Here is a 14,805-nt window from a genome sequence, read left to right as displayed (position 1 = left end):
AAAAAGATGGAGTTAAAACTAATAATTTGATCATGATGATGGTGATGATGGTGTCACCTTCATTTCCCCCCTATTTTCCCCCTTTCCTCAGGCTCCATATCAAACTGGAGAACTGGAATATAGGAATATGGCAGAAAAAGAAAGGACCTGGATGTCAAGGATGTGATCATATGGCTAGAGTTGAGTGTACATATGCAGCCCTATCTTATATATGTTTACTTATTCCAGTGATATTTATTCCCAAGTTAAGTGTGCAGAGGATGGTAGCCCTGTGGTACAATCCTACACATGTCTGCTCAGAAGTAACCACCAATGAGTTTTAGGGGATTTATTCCCAAGTTAAGTGTGGAGCGAGAGAATATTCACTGTACGTCACTTTAAATTGTCATAATATGCACATATATTATGGCAAGGACCATAAGAATGAGCATTCAGTGAAAGGAATAGATGCTCTCCTACATCTGCATAGCGCTGTTGAACATTGGAAATGGTGGCAAACTGTGTTTCAGGGAAGCTTGTCTACCTTGCCAGTTTTCTTCTTGGCAAGGCCGCGATGGTCTTCCAATGCATCACCTCAGTGTTCTCTGAAGCACAGTTTGAATTCCACTGGCCTGTAGGTGATTTGGGAGGAGGTTCTAGCACCTGTTTCCTTCCCCTTTTCTAAGTGGTACATTCCATTCTATAGGCACTGAACTATGCAGATTCTAAAACTATTGCCTTGTTTCTTTAAACGGGTTCTGAATTCTTGTATGGAGATCACCACATCCATGCTGCTGACTTGCTGCCAGAAATCTGTCAGGGTAAAAATCTGTGCAGTCCAATCTTCCATACACATTGGCTGCCGGCTGAATACATTGCTGTTCATTCTTCAAGCAAGTAACCAGGATCAAGTCAAATCTCCAGGAAGAATCTAGCACCTTCTGAGGACTTGCTGACCTATTCGTGACACACTTGGCTATGTGAGTGCCTGTTGTTTGTTAGTGCAGGTGTAAAACTACACTTAACACCTGATCCTAGCAACATTCACTCAACAGAAAGTCCCACTGTGTTCATTGTGGCAGACTCCCAAGAACATGTGCATATGATAAAAGTCCTCTTGCTAGGAATGGACAAATCAGTCTAATTCTGGTTCATGTTGCTTTCACATGTGTTCATTATTAAGTCTGTTCCCCCCATTTTCTGCATTAATGAAATTCTTATTAAAATATGTACTTCCACTATTACAGGGTGGTCCAAGGGCTGCCTTTCAAAAAACCATTTCCCTTCTTGTTTTACAGGTACAGTCAAACCTCGGTTGTTGAACGCAATCCATTCGGCTTCCAAAATATTTGACAACCGAGGTGTGGCTTCCGATTGGTTCCAGGAGCCTCCTGTACTTTAGCGGAAGCTATGTTGGACATTTGGCTTCTGAAAAATGTTCGAAAACCAGAGCATTTACTTCCGGGGTTTTGGCATTCAGGAGCCAAAACGTTCCAAAATGGAGGCATTCAGGATACAAGCTTTGACTGTAATAGACTCTTCAAGAAAACTCAGCTGCCCCTGCAATTAGCATGCAAATGTTTTAATGGGGCTGCAAATGAAATTCAAGAGAATGTGATGGCCGTGCTGCTCCTTCCAGGGATATTGTAGGCGGTGGGGAGGATGTTTGCCCTCATGGGTCCATGGGGGCAGCCATCTCCCCCCCCCCATACAAAGTCCCCAGGATGGCTGGCACATCATCACATCCTGGCAGTCTCAGAGGCATTTGTGATTCCATTTTGAATGCCATCACAGCAGTAACTGGACTTTTTGGCTGCTTGGAACAGCTCAGCTGCTGCCTGCAAAGGAAGCCGGGAAACATTTTTAAAAGGCAGACCTTCTAGCAATAGTGTAAGTTAGCTCCCCACCACAGTTTGCAAAAATCCAAAAATCTGAGGGATAAGCATGCTCTGATTTGTACAGCAGCCCAGGAGGTATGGATCAAGCCAATTCAATAGGAAGATAAACTAAGGGAATTCCTCAAGCATCTGCATCCCTCCTTGTTGAATCTTAGATGCCTAAGGATCAATCAATCAGCTACTAAAGCTACAATCATATTTGGGGAAAATAAGCCTAACTGAACACAGTGAGAGCAAAGATTTATCAGACTGAACTATACGCATTAATTCACAATTTACATTTTGAATTCAATACAAAATACACTCAAGATTAAATGGCAAAAAATGTGTTGTGGCACTGTACATTGTGAATGACACATGCATATTAAGATATCCAGGTCTCCCCACAATATATTTTGAATGGGGAGCTTGACCCTTTCCTAATTTTTGCTTCTTGAGTTATTGCAGGGTGACCTAACCATTTCAGTGAATGAGCTGGCACATGAATCTTGTAATTTACATTCAGGGCTTTAAAATAAATATCTGCTCAAAACCAGCACACAGGCAAGACACTGCATTTTCATTTAGATAAGTTGGATTTTCAGGGATACCAACAGAACAGATTCAACATAAACCTTTTGAAACATGAAGCTCTTTTAAAATTGTAATATCCATTCCTTTCCCAGGGAACTTTACAGTTATTAACCAGTCAATTATCTGATTTTCTGCAAAATGGAAATACAGGGATAGCCATAAACAAAATAATATTTTTAATTATGTTGCTAAATAATTACTCGTCCACACATACGTACAGAAATTTATCAAAATTCTGTACCTGCTAACAAGACTTCAAGATCTGGTTTCAGTTAATGCTGACATTTAGTAAAGCTATGATTTAGTGGGCAATGAATTACACCAAGGCTGTAAGATACGCTAGAGATGAGTAATATAACAGCATGGGGCAATTCTTTACCACTCATTCCCATTGTGGTTGTGCACTAGTTTAGCATACACAACACTGTGTACCTGGTGAAGAATTAGTTGCACATTCAACCCACTGGACCTGCATGACTGCTTGCTAGTGTCTTGCTAGCGTGTGGTTTCTCCAAACAACATTTTAGGCTCTGAAACTGTGAGCCATTAGAATACTGCTCCGCAAAAGAGAAGTGTCTGGTCTGACAACGAGTCAGGCGTCATCGCTTCAAAAGGGCAAGAATAAGACAGCTCCAACCTGGATTTTAATGTCTTGGCTAAGTTTCTCAGTCTCAGCGCGGTGAGCTTCCTCCAGACACACTTTCTCCTCCTGGTGTTGTTGTTGGAGCCTTGTGATCTCATTTCTCTGCTTCTCCAGCAGCTCTGCCTTCCCTTTCTCTGCTTCCTCATGTAAACAGGCTTCTTCAATGTGGAGGAAAGAAGGAGAAAGCACGTGGACATGAGTGGCTTTCTGTAGTATTGGTTTGCTTCCACCCCCCACCTCCCCAAGCGCTGACTGTGTAGTGCATTAGTTCCAATACCCGGCTGACTTGCCATTCAGTGTGTTAATCTAAATTTCACTTCACACTTTGGAAGGGGCAGTTTTACAAATGCAACTGACGTACTTGCATTCCAGAGAGGCCTCTTGAGATATATGTGCCGGAGAGTGCTAGATATGGCCTATCCAGGATGCAGGCATGCACTATTTTTGGACTCCCTCTAGAAGAGAATTGGGATTAAGAGCATGAGGTGTGAACTGGTTTGTTTACAGGTTTGTCCTAAGGATTAATAAAGCAGTGTTTGTGGATCTGCGATGGGCCCCCAGAGCTCGCTGGCCCTTTAAGTAGACCATGACCCACACCACCAGACCCTAAAAAGGCAGTGAATGCTCAGAAGACTTTTGGGCATTGCCTGGAAATGCCACCTGTGGGAGATGATCACAACTGTGGAAGGATCGTGGCTGCCTTTGGAGTCCTTTCAACTAATATTTGTTAAGCTATTTGGTACAGCTTCCTTATTGGGCAACTAAAACTGGCTTACAGGGTTCATATTTAGCACAAAGGATGAACACAATACCATGTAAGTAATATGCATGTAGTGCTTTGAACACTTTAAACGAAACTTGCGTATATTAAGCACTTGCATCAAATAATAACATGGATGACTGATCAAACAGTTTTGCTCTTTCCGATTCTAGGAGCAGCAAGATGTTTCAGGGGAAAATGGCTCGCTTGTCTCCTTTTGAATAAGAGCCCTGGAGGGTTATAGTGTTTTGTAACATCTGCGTGTACTAACAAATATACAGGCTGAGCATAGACTGAGGCTCCAAAGTCTGCCGTTCTCACATCAAGGCTGCTGGCAGAACAGCCTGCATCCTAGGACAGTCCAAAGTCCCAGATCATGTCTCTTCTCTTTCTTAAAAGCGGCCGATTCACACAGCTTGCTGGCATCATCCTCAACCAAAACAAGGGTGGAAAGGTATGAGAAGACAGACATGCCCTCTTGACCCTTGCCAACTTTGCTATCCAAATTCCAGCTATTGAGAGCCATCAGCTAATCTCCTTAAAAAGGGGAAGATAGGTACCTGTCAAGATTACTCACAAACCCAGGTATTTAACAGAAAACTAGAGCTGAGCCAAAGTGTCTCAAAAGACATTTTCCTGAGAAAATTCCAGAGGGTTTACTTCCATCATCCCCTCAAAAGGGTGCTCGCTTTGCAGAATTCTGGCCAAATATTCTCTGCCATTTTTTGTGGAGGCCACCATTCCTTCTCTTCCCCCTTTCCTTCCACATGCACTGCCCTGCCCTGGAGCAACACCTGGGACATTGTGGAAAATACAAAATGGTGGCCAGGCTGCCAATACTTCTTCCTGCCACTTGTGGTGGTGGTGGCAAATAGATGATAGATAGATAATAAATAGATAGATAGATAGATAGATAGATAGATAGATGATATAGATATATAGGAAGGGGAAGAAGGTATTGCCACTGCTAGTGCTGAGCCCCTTCTCTGAGAAACTGTTGTAAAACTCCTCCTCCCTCTGGAGAAATTTGGTGACATGTTAAGTCCAATTTGTCTGCACACAAATAAGAGAACTTTGAAAGGCCATTTCCACATACAGCTCTACAAATAAAAACCATTCACCCATCTGAGTCAAAAATCAATGAGTTGAAAGGGACCCCAAGAGAGATTCTGCCCTACTGCTCAACAGCTACAGGGCAGGAATGGTGCGCCCAAATTCATGGTTTGTTTTGGGACTGTATTGCTTGTAAGATCTGCACTGTGACACAGGCCAGTGTGTGCTGGTTTGTAAGCAATGCCTTTGAGAGCAGAATGTCAGTCTGGCACAGTTAGTGGAGAAATGCACAGATTACTCTTTTGCTCAAGTAATTGGAGTAAACCTTGCTACTCCAATAGCGCTATGCTCTCCCTAAAACATATCAGGAGCATAGTTGCACATTTAACAGCTATAAAGGCAGTTATACAGATAAATGTTGACTCTTTTTACATCCTCTGCTGGAACCACCCTCTCCTTCAAGATATTGCTGCTTCCCCCTCCTGACTGGACTGGACTTCACTGTTCGTTAAATGGAGGTGTTGCTTATTTAGGGGAAATTCCTTGGCTAAGTGAGACAGCGAAGCTGCCAAAACTTTAGACCACGGTCAGTTTTTCACCTCACTCAACAAATACATAATTCATCTCAATAAATTCTACCTGCCTACAACAAGTAATATCAGGACAGGCTCGTATCATGGGCATCACACAGAATGTAGACTTATACGCTACATGGATGAAATTAGTTTCTCATAGGAATTTTAGAAAGTAATTCTATTTATGTTCCACCTGGGAGTAGCTTATGCAGATGCTGCTAGCATTACTAATGCTCTGTTGTTTAGGGAGAAACGTGCCTGTCCTGCTCAGTTCCTTGCACCTATATTGCCTAAAGCCTCAGTTTAATATGTACAGGGGAATCTATGTTATCCAGTGTTGCACAGTTGTTCCAGTCTAACTAAGCAGATCTGGATATATAAGAAACCTCCCAAACATGCATCATTTCCTGAGTCTGGGTACCACCTGTCTACACTGCGTTGCTTTTAATGAGATGCACATTTGAAAGTGAATCCCCAATTCATACTCTGGGACAGTTAGTCACTTGTAAATATCATTTTAAAATGAAACTAGAGCTGGATTTGATGGGCTGGATTTGCCTCAGATCCAGAAATCCTGGATTAAAATCCCTATTCCATGTTGAAATTTAGGGTGATATTTTGTTCTGTTTTTTTAAAAAAATATTTGAAATATTACAAGAAAAGAAATGTTGGCTAGCCTAACTGATTTTCCATTGCCATTTGTAAAGCCAGAATATTAAATAATCAGATTGCAGGACTGTAAAATGCTTGGTAAATGTCCACACCATCTATTTCCCTAGGATTTAATCACTGGCCATTCCGGCTGCTTAACGCAACAAACTGGCACATCCACCCAAAACAAGTCTACTCATCAGTTAACAGTCCAGCCTGTACACATCTGTCAGCAGACCCCAGACTACATATCAAGGCAAGCTGGAAGTTCTACCAGGAAAAGATCTACTCATGAATAAGCACCTCAGTTTGCTGCTTGTCATAGCAGGTGGAAGCACTTACCCACTGAAGGCTGAACTCATAAGTTACCATTTCTGAAGCCTTTGTTTCTGCAGCTAGATGTACCTGTCATTACCTTTTCATGTGTTCAGTGCCTGCCCTTGTGAATGCATGGCCAGGAATGGTTGGGACTCTTTACATATTACCAGTGCTATTTTCCTAGAAAAAGAGGTGCTGCAACCAGGGCTTTTTTTCAGGGGGAACTCACAAGAACTCAGTTCTGGCACCTCACCTTTGCCATTCTAAGAGAACGAGGGAGGTGTTCATAGTGAGTTCTGGCACCTCTTTTTCTAGAAAAATAGCACTGGCTGGAACTCACCAGGAACTCACCCTTGATCCCTTATACTGGCAATGGTGCTCATCTGAGGGGTGCTTCAACTGAGTTCTTGTGAGTTCCCCCTGAAAAAAAGCCCTGTATATTATATACCTTTAAAAAACAAAATAGACATTACTGATTTTAAAATGGAGAAGCTTCAAGATGCTTTATGTCTGTTTGTATCTTACCATTTTCTGTCTTCAGTGCCTTTAGTTCACAGGATGCCTGTCCTCTTTCATGCTGAATTTTGATCTTTTTCTGTAGAAAAGACACAAACAGGATCACATCTCTCTTTTTTTTCCATTCGTGAATGCTGAACCAAAACCGGGAAAGAACTATGCATTTCTGAGAAACCTTTATGCTGGCCGGTATTGGGACATTTCCTCCTGGTTTCCTGAGACACTAAAATAATTCAGCAATTCTTTGACACGGGAGCTGCGGCACAATTAAAATCTCAGCTCCTCAGGCAGACATGTGACCCCCCCACCTCCCAGAGGACTGCCCTAGTGTGCCAGGAACAGCTACTGCATTGAAGGGTGTTTCACAATCCACTGCCAGGCTTAATTTCTCTTAGCATGAGAACATGCCACTGTGGCAGAGGGTTGGTGGGGCAGGGCCTCGATTCACCCCAATGAACCGGCTGTCTGATGGTGTGAACAGGGGAGATCTTGCTGTGGCCTCGGACACTCCTCTTTCCTGCTGCCAACTCACACGATGAAGCAGAGAGAGTTAAAAGAAAGATCCCCTCATGTCTCGGAATGCACATAGATCATAACACCCACCCCACTCCCTTGAGATTTATGAACCTTCCTCCTCCTTCTACCTAGCTTTCTGCTTTGCATCCTTGCAGCTGGCGTTCCCGACTCCAAGCCTCCACCTTTGCAGAGCAAGGAGCACATTGGGCCCCTCGCTCCCTCGAGGGGAAGGAACAGCTGGAAAACATGAAGGAGGCTTAAAGAACTGACAAACAAGGAGTGTGTCTGGCATCAAACTGCACAGCGCTGGGGTGTGCAGAACACACTTTCCAACGGCCTTGCCATGCACCTCCCCTTCACCCGAACTTCACACCGCAGATGCCCCGTTCTGCAAGAGCAACTGGATGGTCAATCGCGACGTCAGGCAACTGGGGGAAGCTTAGTTTGCTACTCCTGCAGATCCACAGCTCTGGGGATGCTTTTTATAGCCAGCTCTGGAGCCTAGAAATAGCCTGTTCCAGGGCGCAGAGTGAGCGCAGGAATGAGAAGGGTTTGTGTGCGCATATTTTTTAAAAAAGGGGCAATAAATCACAGGCAATTACAAGGATAAAGCCCAGTCCTAATAACTCCTCCAAATATCTGGCACAAGCAAACCTCGCTTAGGCTGCCGTTCAAGCAGTTACATCATCACCCAAGGAATGCTTTGTTAGAGCGTCAACTGCTGCTACCATCCCCACTTGAGCTCTGGTCCTGTCAGAGTTTCCATCCCAGCCTCGGTTTTAAATAGGGGTTTATATAAAAATGGGATTTAGGACCTTGCTTGGTAATATGGACTTGGCAGTCCTCCTCATAGCCTCAGGCGGGTCAAGTTTATTTGCATTAACAACAATGGAAGAAGGAAAACAATTATATTTAGTTATTTCTAAATGGCCCAAGAAGGATGGGTTTTTCTCCCTTCCCCACTAACCCCAGCAGGCAAGGGGGCTCTTCACACATTCCACAAGGGGCTCCCTCCTTGATCACTGTTGTGTTTCTGTGACTCCAGGCCTGTCTTTTAGCAGCTTGACAGCAATGGTAGCTGGTGCTCAGCAGTGCTGGTGGAGTGGAAGGCCGAGAGACCAACAGTAGGTGGAAGCCGATTCTGGCTTTGTCGCCATCTTCCTCCCTGCTGAGTCCTACAGGGCTCCTTCACACTTTGTTTGCCCCACGCCTAGAAAGCACAGGTCTAGCTAGTTTTATGCTTGTTGTCTGCTTTCAGCTCAGGTCCAAATGGTCTTCTGTTTGCCCCACCGCTTTCCCTGGGAAAACAGTCTCTTTACTGAATTGGAGCAAACATCAACCTGTGGACAAACAGGTTGACATTCCTGGGTTTTTATATTATTATTTTGGTCATTCAGAGGTCACAGTGTGTCCCTAGAGATCTCTGCACTCAGCTCACCTCTGCATAGTGGGCAAGCATCCCACTATTTGTTTATATAATCCTGTATCTCACACTCAAAGACAGAGTTGACTAGAACAGGCAGGATTTTTCCAGGTGTTATCCATATAAGTATTGTGCTGGTCTCAATTTCGATTCATGCTAGTCCAAACAGCAAAGGTAAGGTAAAGGTAAAGGACCCCTGGATGGTTACGTCCGGTCAAAGGCGACTATGGGGTTGCGGTGCTCATCTTGCTTTCAGGCTGAGGGAGCCGGTGTTTGTCCACAGACAGCTTTTTGGGTCATGTGGCCAGCATCTGGTGCAACGGAACACCGTGACGGAAGCCAGAGCTCATGGAAACACCGTTTACCTTCCCGCCACAGCGGTGTCTATTTATCGACTTGCACTGGTGTGCTTTTGAAGGGCTAGGTTGACAGAAGAGCAATAGGAGCTCACCCCATTGTGCCATCAACCTTCCGATCAGCAAGCCCAAGAGGCTCAGTGGTTTAGACCACAGCGCCACCTGCTCCCTAGCAGACTGAGGAGGTGAAGTGGGTGAGCACAGGCAGACCTGTTCGTATTAAGAGTCCCAAATATTGTTACAATAGTACTCTTTTTTAAAAAAATCCTCACAAGGTTGGCATGCAACCTATTTTGGTACAAATTAAATGCAAGTCTCTGGTGCTTGTGAGATTTAAGGGAGCAGGAAAGGCCTGTCACCTTGGCCCCCCTTGTGTGGTGTAGTGGTTAGAGTGTTGGACCAGAACCTGGGAGACCTGGGTTCAAATCCCCACTCAGCCATGAGGTACATTTGGAGACCTCAGGCCAGTCACTGCCTCTTAGCCTAGATTACCTCACAGGTTGTGAGGGAGAGCCACCTTCAACTCCTTGGAAGAAAGGTGGGATATGTAATAAATAAATACCCCCAAGAGCAAGGGTGGAGAGGAAAGAACAGTCAGTGAATGGGTCTTTTGCTTCCTTCATGGACTACCAAAGGCATTGGGGTCTTTTGCCATTCATTTCTTCTGATCTCATATAGCAGGAATGGTGAATCTGTTGCTTTATCTATTGTAGGGCTGGAAGGGACCCTAGTGCAGGAATATGCAACTGCCCCATACAGGAATCGAACCTGCAACTTTGGTGTTGTTGGACTCCAGCTCACATCAGCCCCAGTCAGCACAGGGATGATGGGAGTTGTAGTTCAGGAACATCTGCAGGGTTATAGCTCATCCCTGCTCACAACTCCAGCCAGTATAAAGAATGCAAGAAAGAGCCACGGGTAAATTGGGGAGGGAGAATTAGTACAGCTCCTTTAAAACTCATCCTGGCACTTGGATTTTCTGCAATTATTTCGCAAAACAGACTTCGAAGGATTTGCTGTCCGCTGCTATGTCTCTAAAGGAAGAAGTTCATGCAAAATGTTTTTTGGGAAGCTACGGGCTGCAAAAGGACTTTAAAAAACATAATGATGTGGGCATCAGTGCCCAGGGAGACAAAGCAGAGAGTTTTGGGCACTGCTTGTTCTGTACATGATCACACTGTCCTACATTTGCTGCACTAACTACAAGAGCCAATCTCTGCCAGGTTTTCTCTTTGTAGAATGCTATGTATGCGGTGGAGGAGGAAAGATGTTTCAAGATATAAAATAGCTGCATAGCGTCTGCTTATAATCAAAGGTAGCATCCAAATTCAGAGAGCAGTAGAGTGAGGTTGGGCACTGCTTTGGGGATGGGATATAGATGTTAGGGAGTGCTGCAGTAACCCTATGAGTCTGGGTGGGTTGTTTTTTTAAATACAGTGTGTGTAAAGATAGATAGCTGGGTAAGAAAGAAGGGCACATGTATCTGTTGTGTGTATTACAGTGACTAACAAAAAAAGAGAGATTAATTTCTGATAGCAAAATGCCTTCCTCAGCTGCTCTGCCATGAATCAAAGGGTCCTGTCAACAGATGGTTTTTAAAGCATCAAACAGCACTTCAGACAAGTTTGTGCTCTGGGATCCTGGAAGGATGCAGGTTGTTGTTGTTGTTGTTTATAAATATTTTTAATTAATTAGGCAAGAATTTCAATCACATTCAGGAATAAATGAATAATGGGGAGAAATACAGTTGAATGAAAATGAAAATGAAACACACACACACGCAGTGCAAATTTGGGTTGTTTCATACACAATCCCTGGAAAAATAATCATCTTCTGTATCTGTGATCTCTGCAATGTTATTTGGAACTGAAGCAAGTTATCTTGGTTTAAATGGGTATCTCTGCCAGCTCCACCCACTATGCGTGGGGTTGAAGATTAAGACATACAAGGAGTTAATATGGCTTTTGTGGAGCTTTATAAAGCCATGATTTTCTACAGTACATGCATCCATACATGTTTTCTTCTGTGGCGCAATCGCCATAATTAAAAAAATAAAACGCATATGGCAAGTCAAAGAGAGAAGGGGAGAGCCTCATTCCTGGAGTTGCCTGTCTCCCTGACAATGTGCTGTTAAAGCTGGAAGGCTCCCAGTCATTTCCTTAGCTTTACAGCAGTGGTTTGGGAAGTGGTATGGAAGTTTTACTTAATCACAAACTTGGCAGAAGGCACGAGACACCACATGGAAAGCCCTTTCCCTCCAACTTGCTAGCCCTACTCTTTCTAGGCCAATGGTTCCAATTAGCCAAGAACTGCAGACTCCAAAACTTGGAAATTAATCAATACCCAACTGGAATGCTCTATTGATTAGATTTAGAGATGGAAGAAAGAACACTGGTTTTTGTGTGTGTAAATGTAGACATAACCAAACAATTACTGTACATGTAATGGACATGATGTAGGGTTAAACTTAGGCTGCAATCCTAACTACAGTTTCTAAGAACTACTTCCACTCTGAGCCCGGCTTTGGCTGGAGGGCAGGATATAAATAATTTATTATTATTATTATTATTATTATTATTATTATTATTATTATTATTTACTTTGCTGTGTAAACATGTGCTGATGCTGAGCACTTTGTGGATCAATCAGGCCCTATACTGTAATTAGTGACCAGCTTTATGAAATGTGTGAGCTTGTGAAACATTTAGAATTGTGCAGCAACCATCTTTCTTTCTTTTTTTTTTCATTTTATTTGGCAATATGGAAAGAAATATGGAATTAAAATTAAGTAAAAACATATGCCCTGGACCTCTGCGGATAGAACATTTAACAACCTCATGAACCCCAAACCACTGCCAAGTTTCATCTTTTCAGCTTGTCTGGTAGGCAAAATTTAGTTACAACACCTTTTATCCTATTATCATCATGGCTTAGGACTTAACATACTACCATATTTTTCGCGCTATAAGACGCACCAGACCATAAGACGCACCTAGTTTTTGGAGGAGGAAAACAAGAAAAAAAAATATTCTGAATCTCAGAAGCCAGAACAAGAGGGATCGCTGCGCAGCGAAAGCAGCGATCCCTCTTGCTGTTCTGGCTTCTGGGATAGCTGCACAGCCTGCATTCACTCCATAAGATGCACACACATTTCCCCTTACTTTTTAGGAGGGAAAAAGTGAGTCTTATAGAGCAAAAAATACGGTAACTTGTCCTGGCCCAATCAAGCTCTAGATTTCTGTTATCTGACACCCCAATATAGAGCAGGAAGTTATGGCTAATCCCAGTTTCTATATTATACAGTGTATACCTGTGAAAACACAGGCCCAGTTCTCTGTCTCAACAAAATATAGCACCAATTTTTAGAGCAAACAGAGTTGCAAAAGGTGCTTCCTTTCTGCAGGAACCTGTGTGTTCCTTTATGCTTCTCATTTCCCCTTTTCTCCTCAATCCCAGCTACAGCACTAGAAGTGCGCTTGACTAGGACTAGGGTTCAGCTCATCCACAAAGCACACCCCCAAAATTTGGCCAGTGGTACAATTAGGTAATTTTAGACTCTGGAGTGAATGGTTTTACCAGAAGGAAAAAGATTCTCCTTTCATTAAAAATATGAATTATAGTAGTACCTCGGGTTAAGAACTTAATTCGTTCCAGAGGTCCATTCTTAACCTGAAACTGTTCTTAACCTGAGGTACCACTTTAGCTAATGGGGCCCATCGCGCTGCCACCGCACAATTTCTGTTCTCATCCTGAAGCAAAGTTCTTAACCCGAGGTACTATTTCTGGGTTAGCAGAGTCTGTGACCTGAAGCGTCTGTAACCCGAGGTACCACTGTACTCTGCTGACTTCAAAAAATGCAGTAACCCAGCCCTGTTGCTGCGTCTGAGGCCCCTCCTGCCCATTCTACTCAATGGGGACCTGCCCTGCACCATACTTTACCCACCTCATTTAAGCCCAGATCTCCTCTCTTACTAGAGCAGGATCAGATTTACCGTAAATGATCCTGTCAGATTTGCTGTGACTCCAGACCTTCCAAGTGTCCCTGTTTTCCAGGAACGTCCCTGATTTAGAGAAGCTGTCCCGTTTTCTGATTTGATCTCAGAATGGAATGGGGCATCCCTATTTTCATCAGATAAATGTTGGAGGGTATGTGACTCCATTGGGTGGTTTCCCGGTAACTCATCCTGGCAGCGCAAGGATTACTGCTTCCTCCGCCTCCCACTGTAGGCACCCAGTGCCCTCCCCACATCTGCTCTGGAAACCTGCAAGTGGAGTGGGGGGAATTGTGCAAGCAGAAATCTTTGTGCTGATGAAACTGTGTACTTGGTGCCATGTTGCATACAACCCATTTTATTTATTTTACGCAACATGGTTTATTGTTTATTGTGGGTGTCTTGTGTGAGTTTATAACTGTGCTAATAGACTTTTCTGATTTTGTGACTTCACTGAGAGTTGCTGTGTGCACTGCTAAACAAAAAGGTAGCATACCAATCTCTTGAGTCCTGGAGAGGGCTCCTATGAGGGAATGTTTTCCCATAGGTTCTCACACACATAGAAGACTAGAACCTTTCCCCCTGACGTTCTGGGTTCCCTATTTCTTAAAAAAACAAAAAACAAAAACATGTAGGGCATTTTCATGTATGTGGCAGAAGTATCTAGGTAGCATGTGAACCTCCACCTACTGTCAGGAAGAGTCACCAAGAAACAGGCTTAATGCTGTTAAGTTCTTATTTCATATAAAAAAGGATTATTCACTTTGCAGACCCAGAAAGAGGGACCGTTTATCGATTAACACAGTGGTTTTCAACCAGTGTGCTGTGGCACCCTGGGGTGCCATGAATGATGGTCAGGGGTGCCGCAGGCAACACTGGTCTCTGTCCCTCTTTCCTTCCCTCCCTCCTCTGATGCCCTCTTGTGTCTCTGCCTCCCAAAGGCTTGTGTGGCTGTTTGTTACAGAAGCCCTGGCTACAAATTCCCCAGGCAAATGGGGGAATCCTCTTCCTAGGCCCCTGTGGAGGCACCTCTCTTTGGGGCGGGCAGGGGCTCAGAGACCAGGAGCAGTGGTGGTAGCTGTCCAGAGGACTCCCAAGGAGAAGGGAGAGGAGAGGAGGCTGAGGGAACACTCCACAAGGGCGGGTGTTTGGAAAAGGGTATGGGGCTGCAGGCTCTGCAAGCAAGGGGTGATCTAACTGGGCTCCTGAGCCCCACAAGGGTGCTGCAGAAAGAAAGTAGTTGGTCAAGGGAGCCATGGACTCAAAAAGATTGAAAACCTCTGGAGGTTAACGCAATTTGATGGGAAAATGAAAGTAACTGCATAACATACTAAAGGGTGGAGCAGCAACTCATAATATTTACAGACAATGTTTAACTCCATACTACCCATTATTATAGTTGTCCTCATGTGCTGCTTCTAAGAATGAGAACTTAGGCTTTGTGTAAAACACGGGCTTGCTGCTATGGGGTTCTGTGTGTGCGCGCATGTCTATAGAATACATATTTGGAAAAGTTGTTGTTTCATCTGTTCTCTATGCATTTGGACACTGC

The 14,805-nt window shown here is 43.9% G+C and overlaps 1 protein-coding gene across 3 annotated transcripts in view; it reads right to left on the bottom strand.

Moving 5' to 3' along the window:
• Positions 1 to 14,805, bottom strand: part of CCDC69 (coiled-coil domain containing 69) — a 40,184-nt gene that overhangs the window by 17,449 nt on the left and 7,930 nt on the right. For 2 of the 3 annotated variants that reach the window (XM_083603918.1, XM_083603917.1), the window contains exons 2-3: positions 6,976 to 7,045; positions 3,088 to 3,251 (exon numbers count right to left, since the gene is read on the bottom strand). In XM_083603918.1, the coding sequence (XP_083460044.1) occupies positions 3,088 to 3,251; positions 6,976 to 7,045 (234 nt within the window). The remainder of the gene's footprint in view (positions 1 to 3,087; positions 3,252 to 6,975; positions 7,046 to 14,805) is intronic. The other variant, XM_083603919.1, reaches the window with a different exon arrangement.

This window comes from Podarcis filfolensis, assembly GCF_964270895.1.
Source record: "Podarcis filfolensis genome assembly, chromosome: 2".
Classification (NCBI taxonomy): Eukaryota; Metazoa; Chordata; class Lepidosauria; order Squamata; family Lacertidae; genus Podarcis; species Podarcis filfolensis.
Note: the sequence above shows the minus strand (reverse complement) of the source record. Positions and strands in the feature narration are given on the sequence as shown.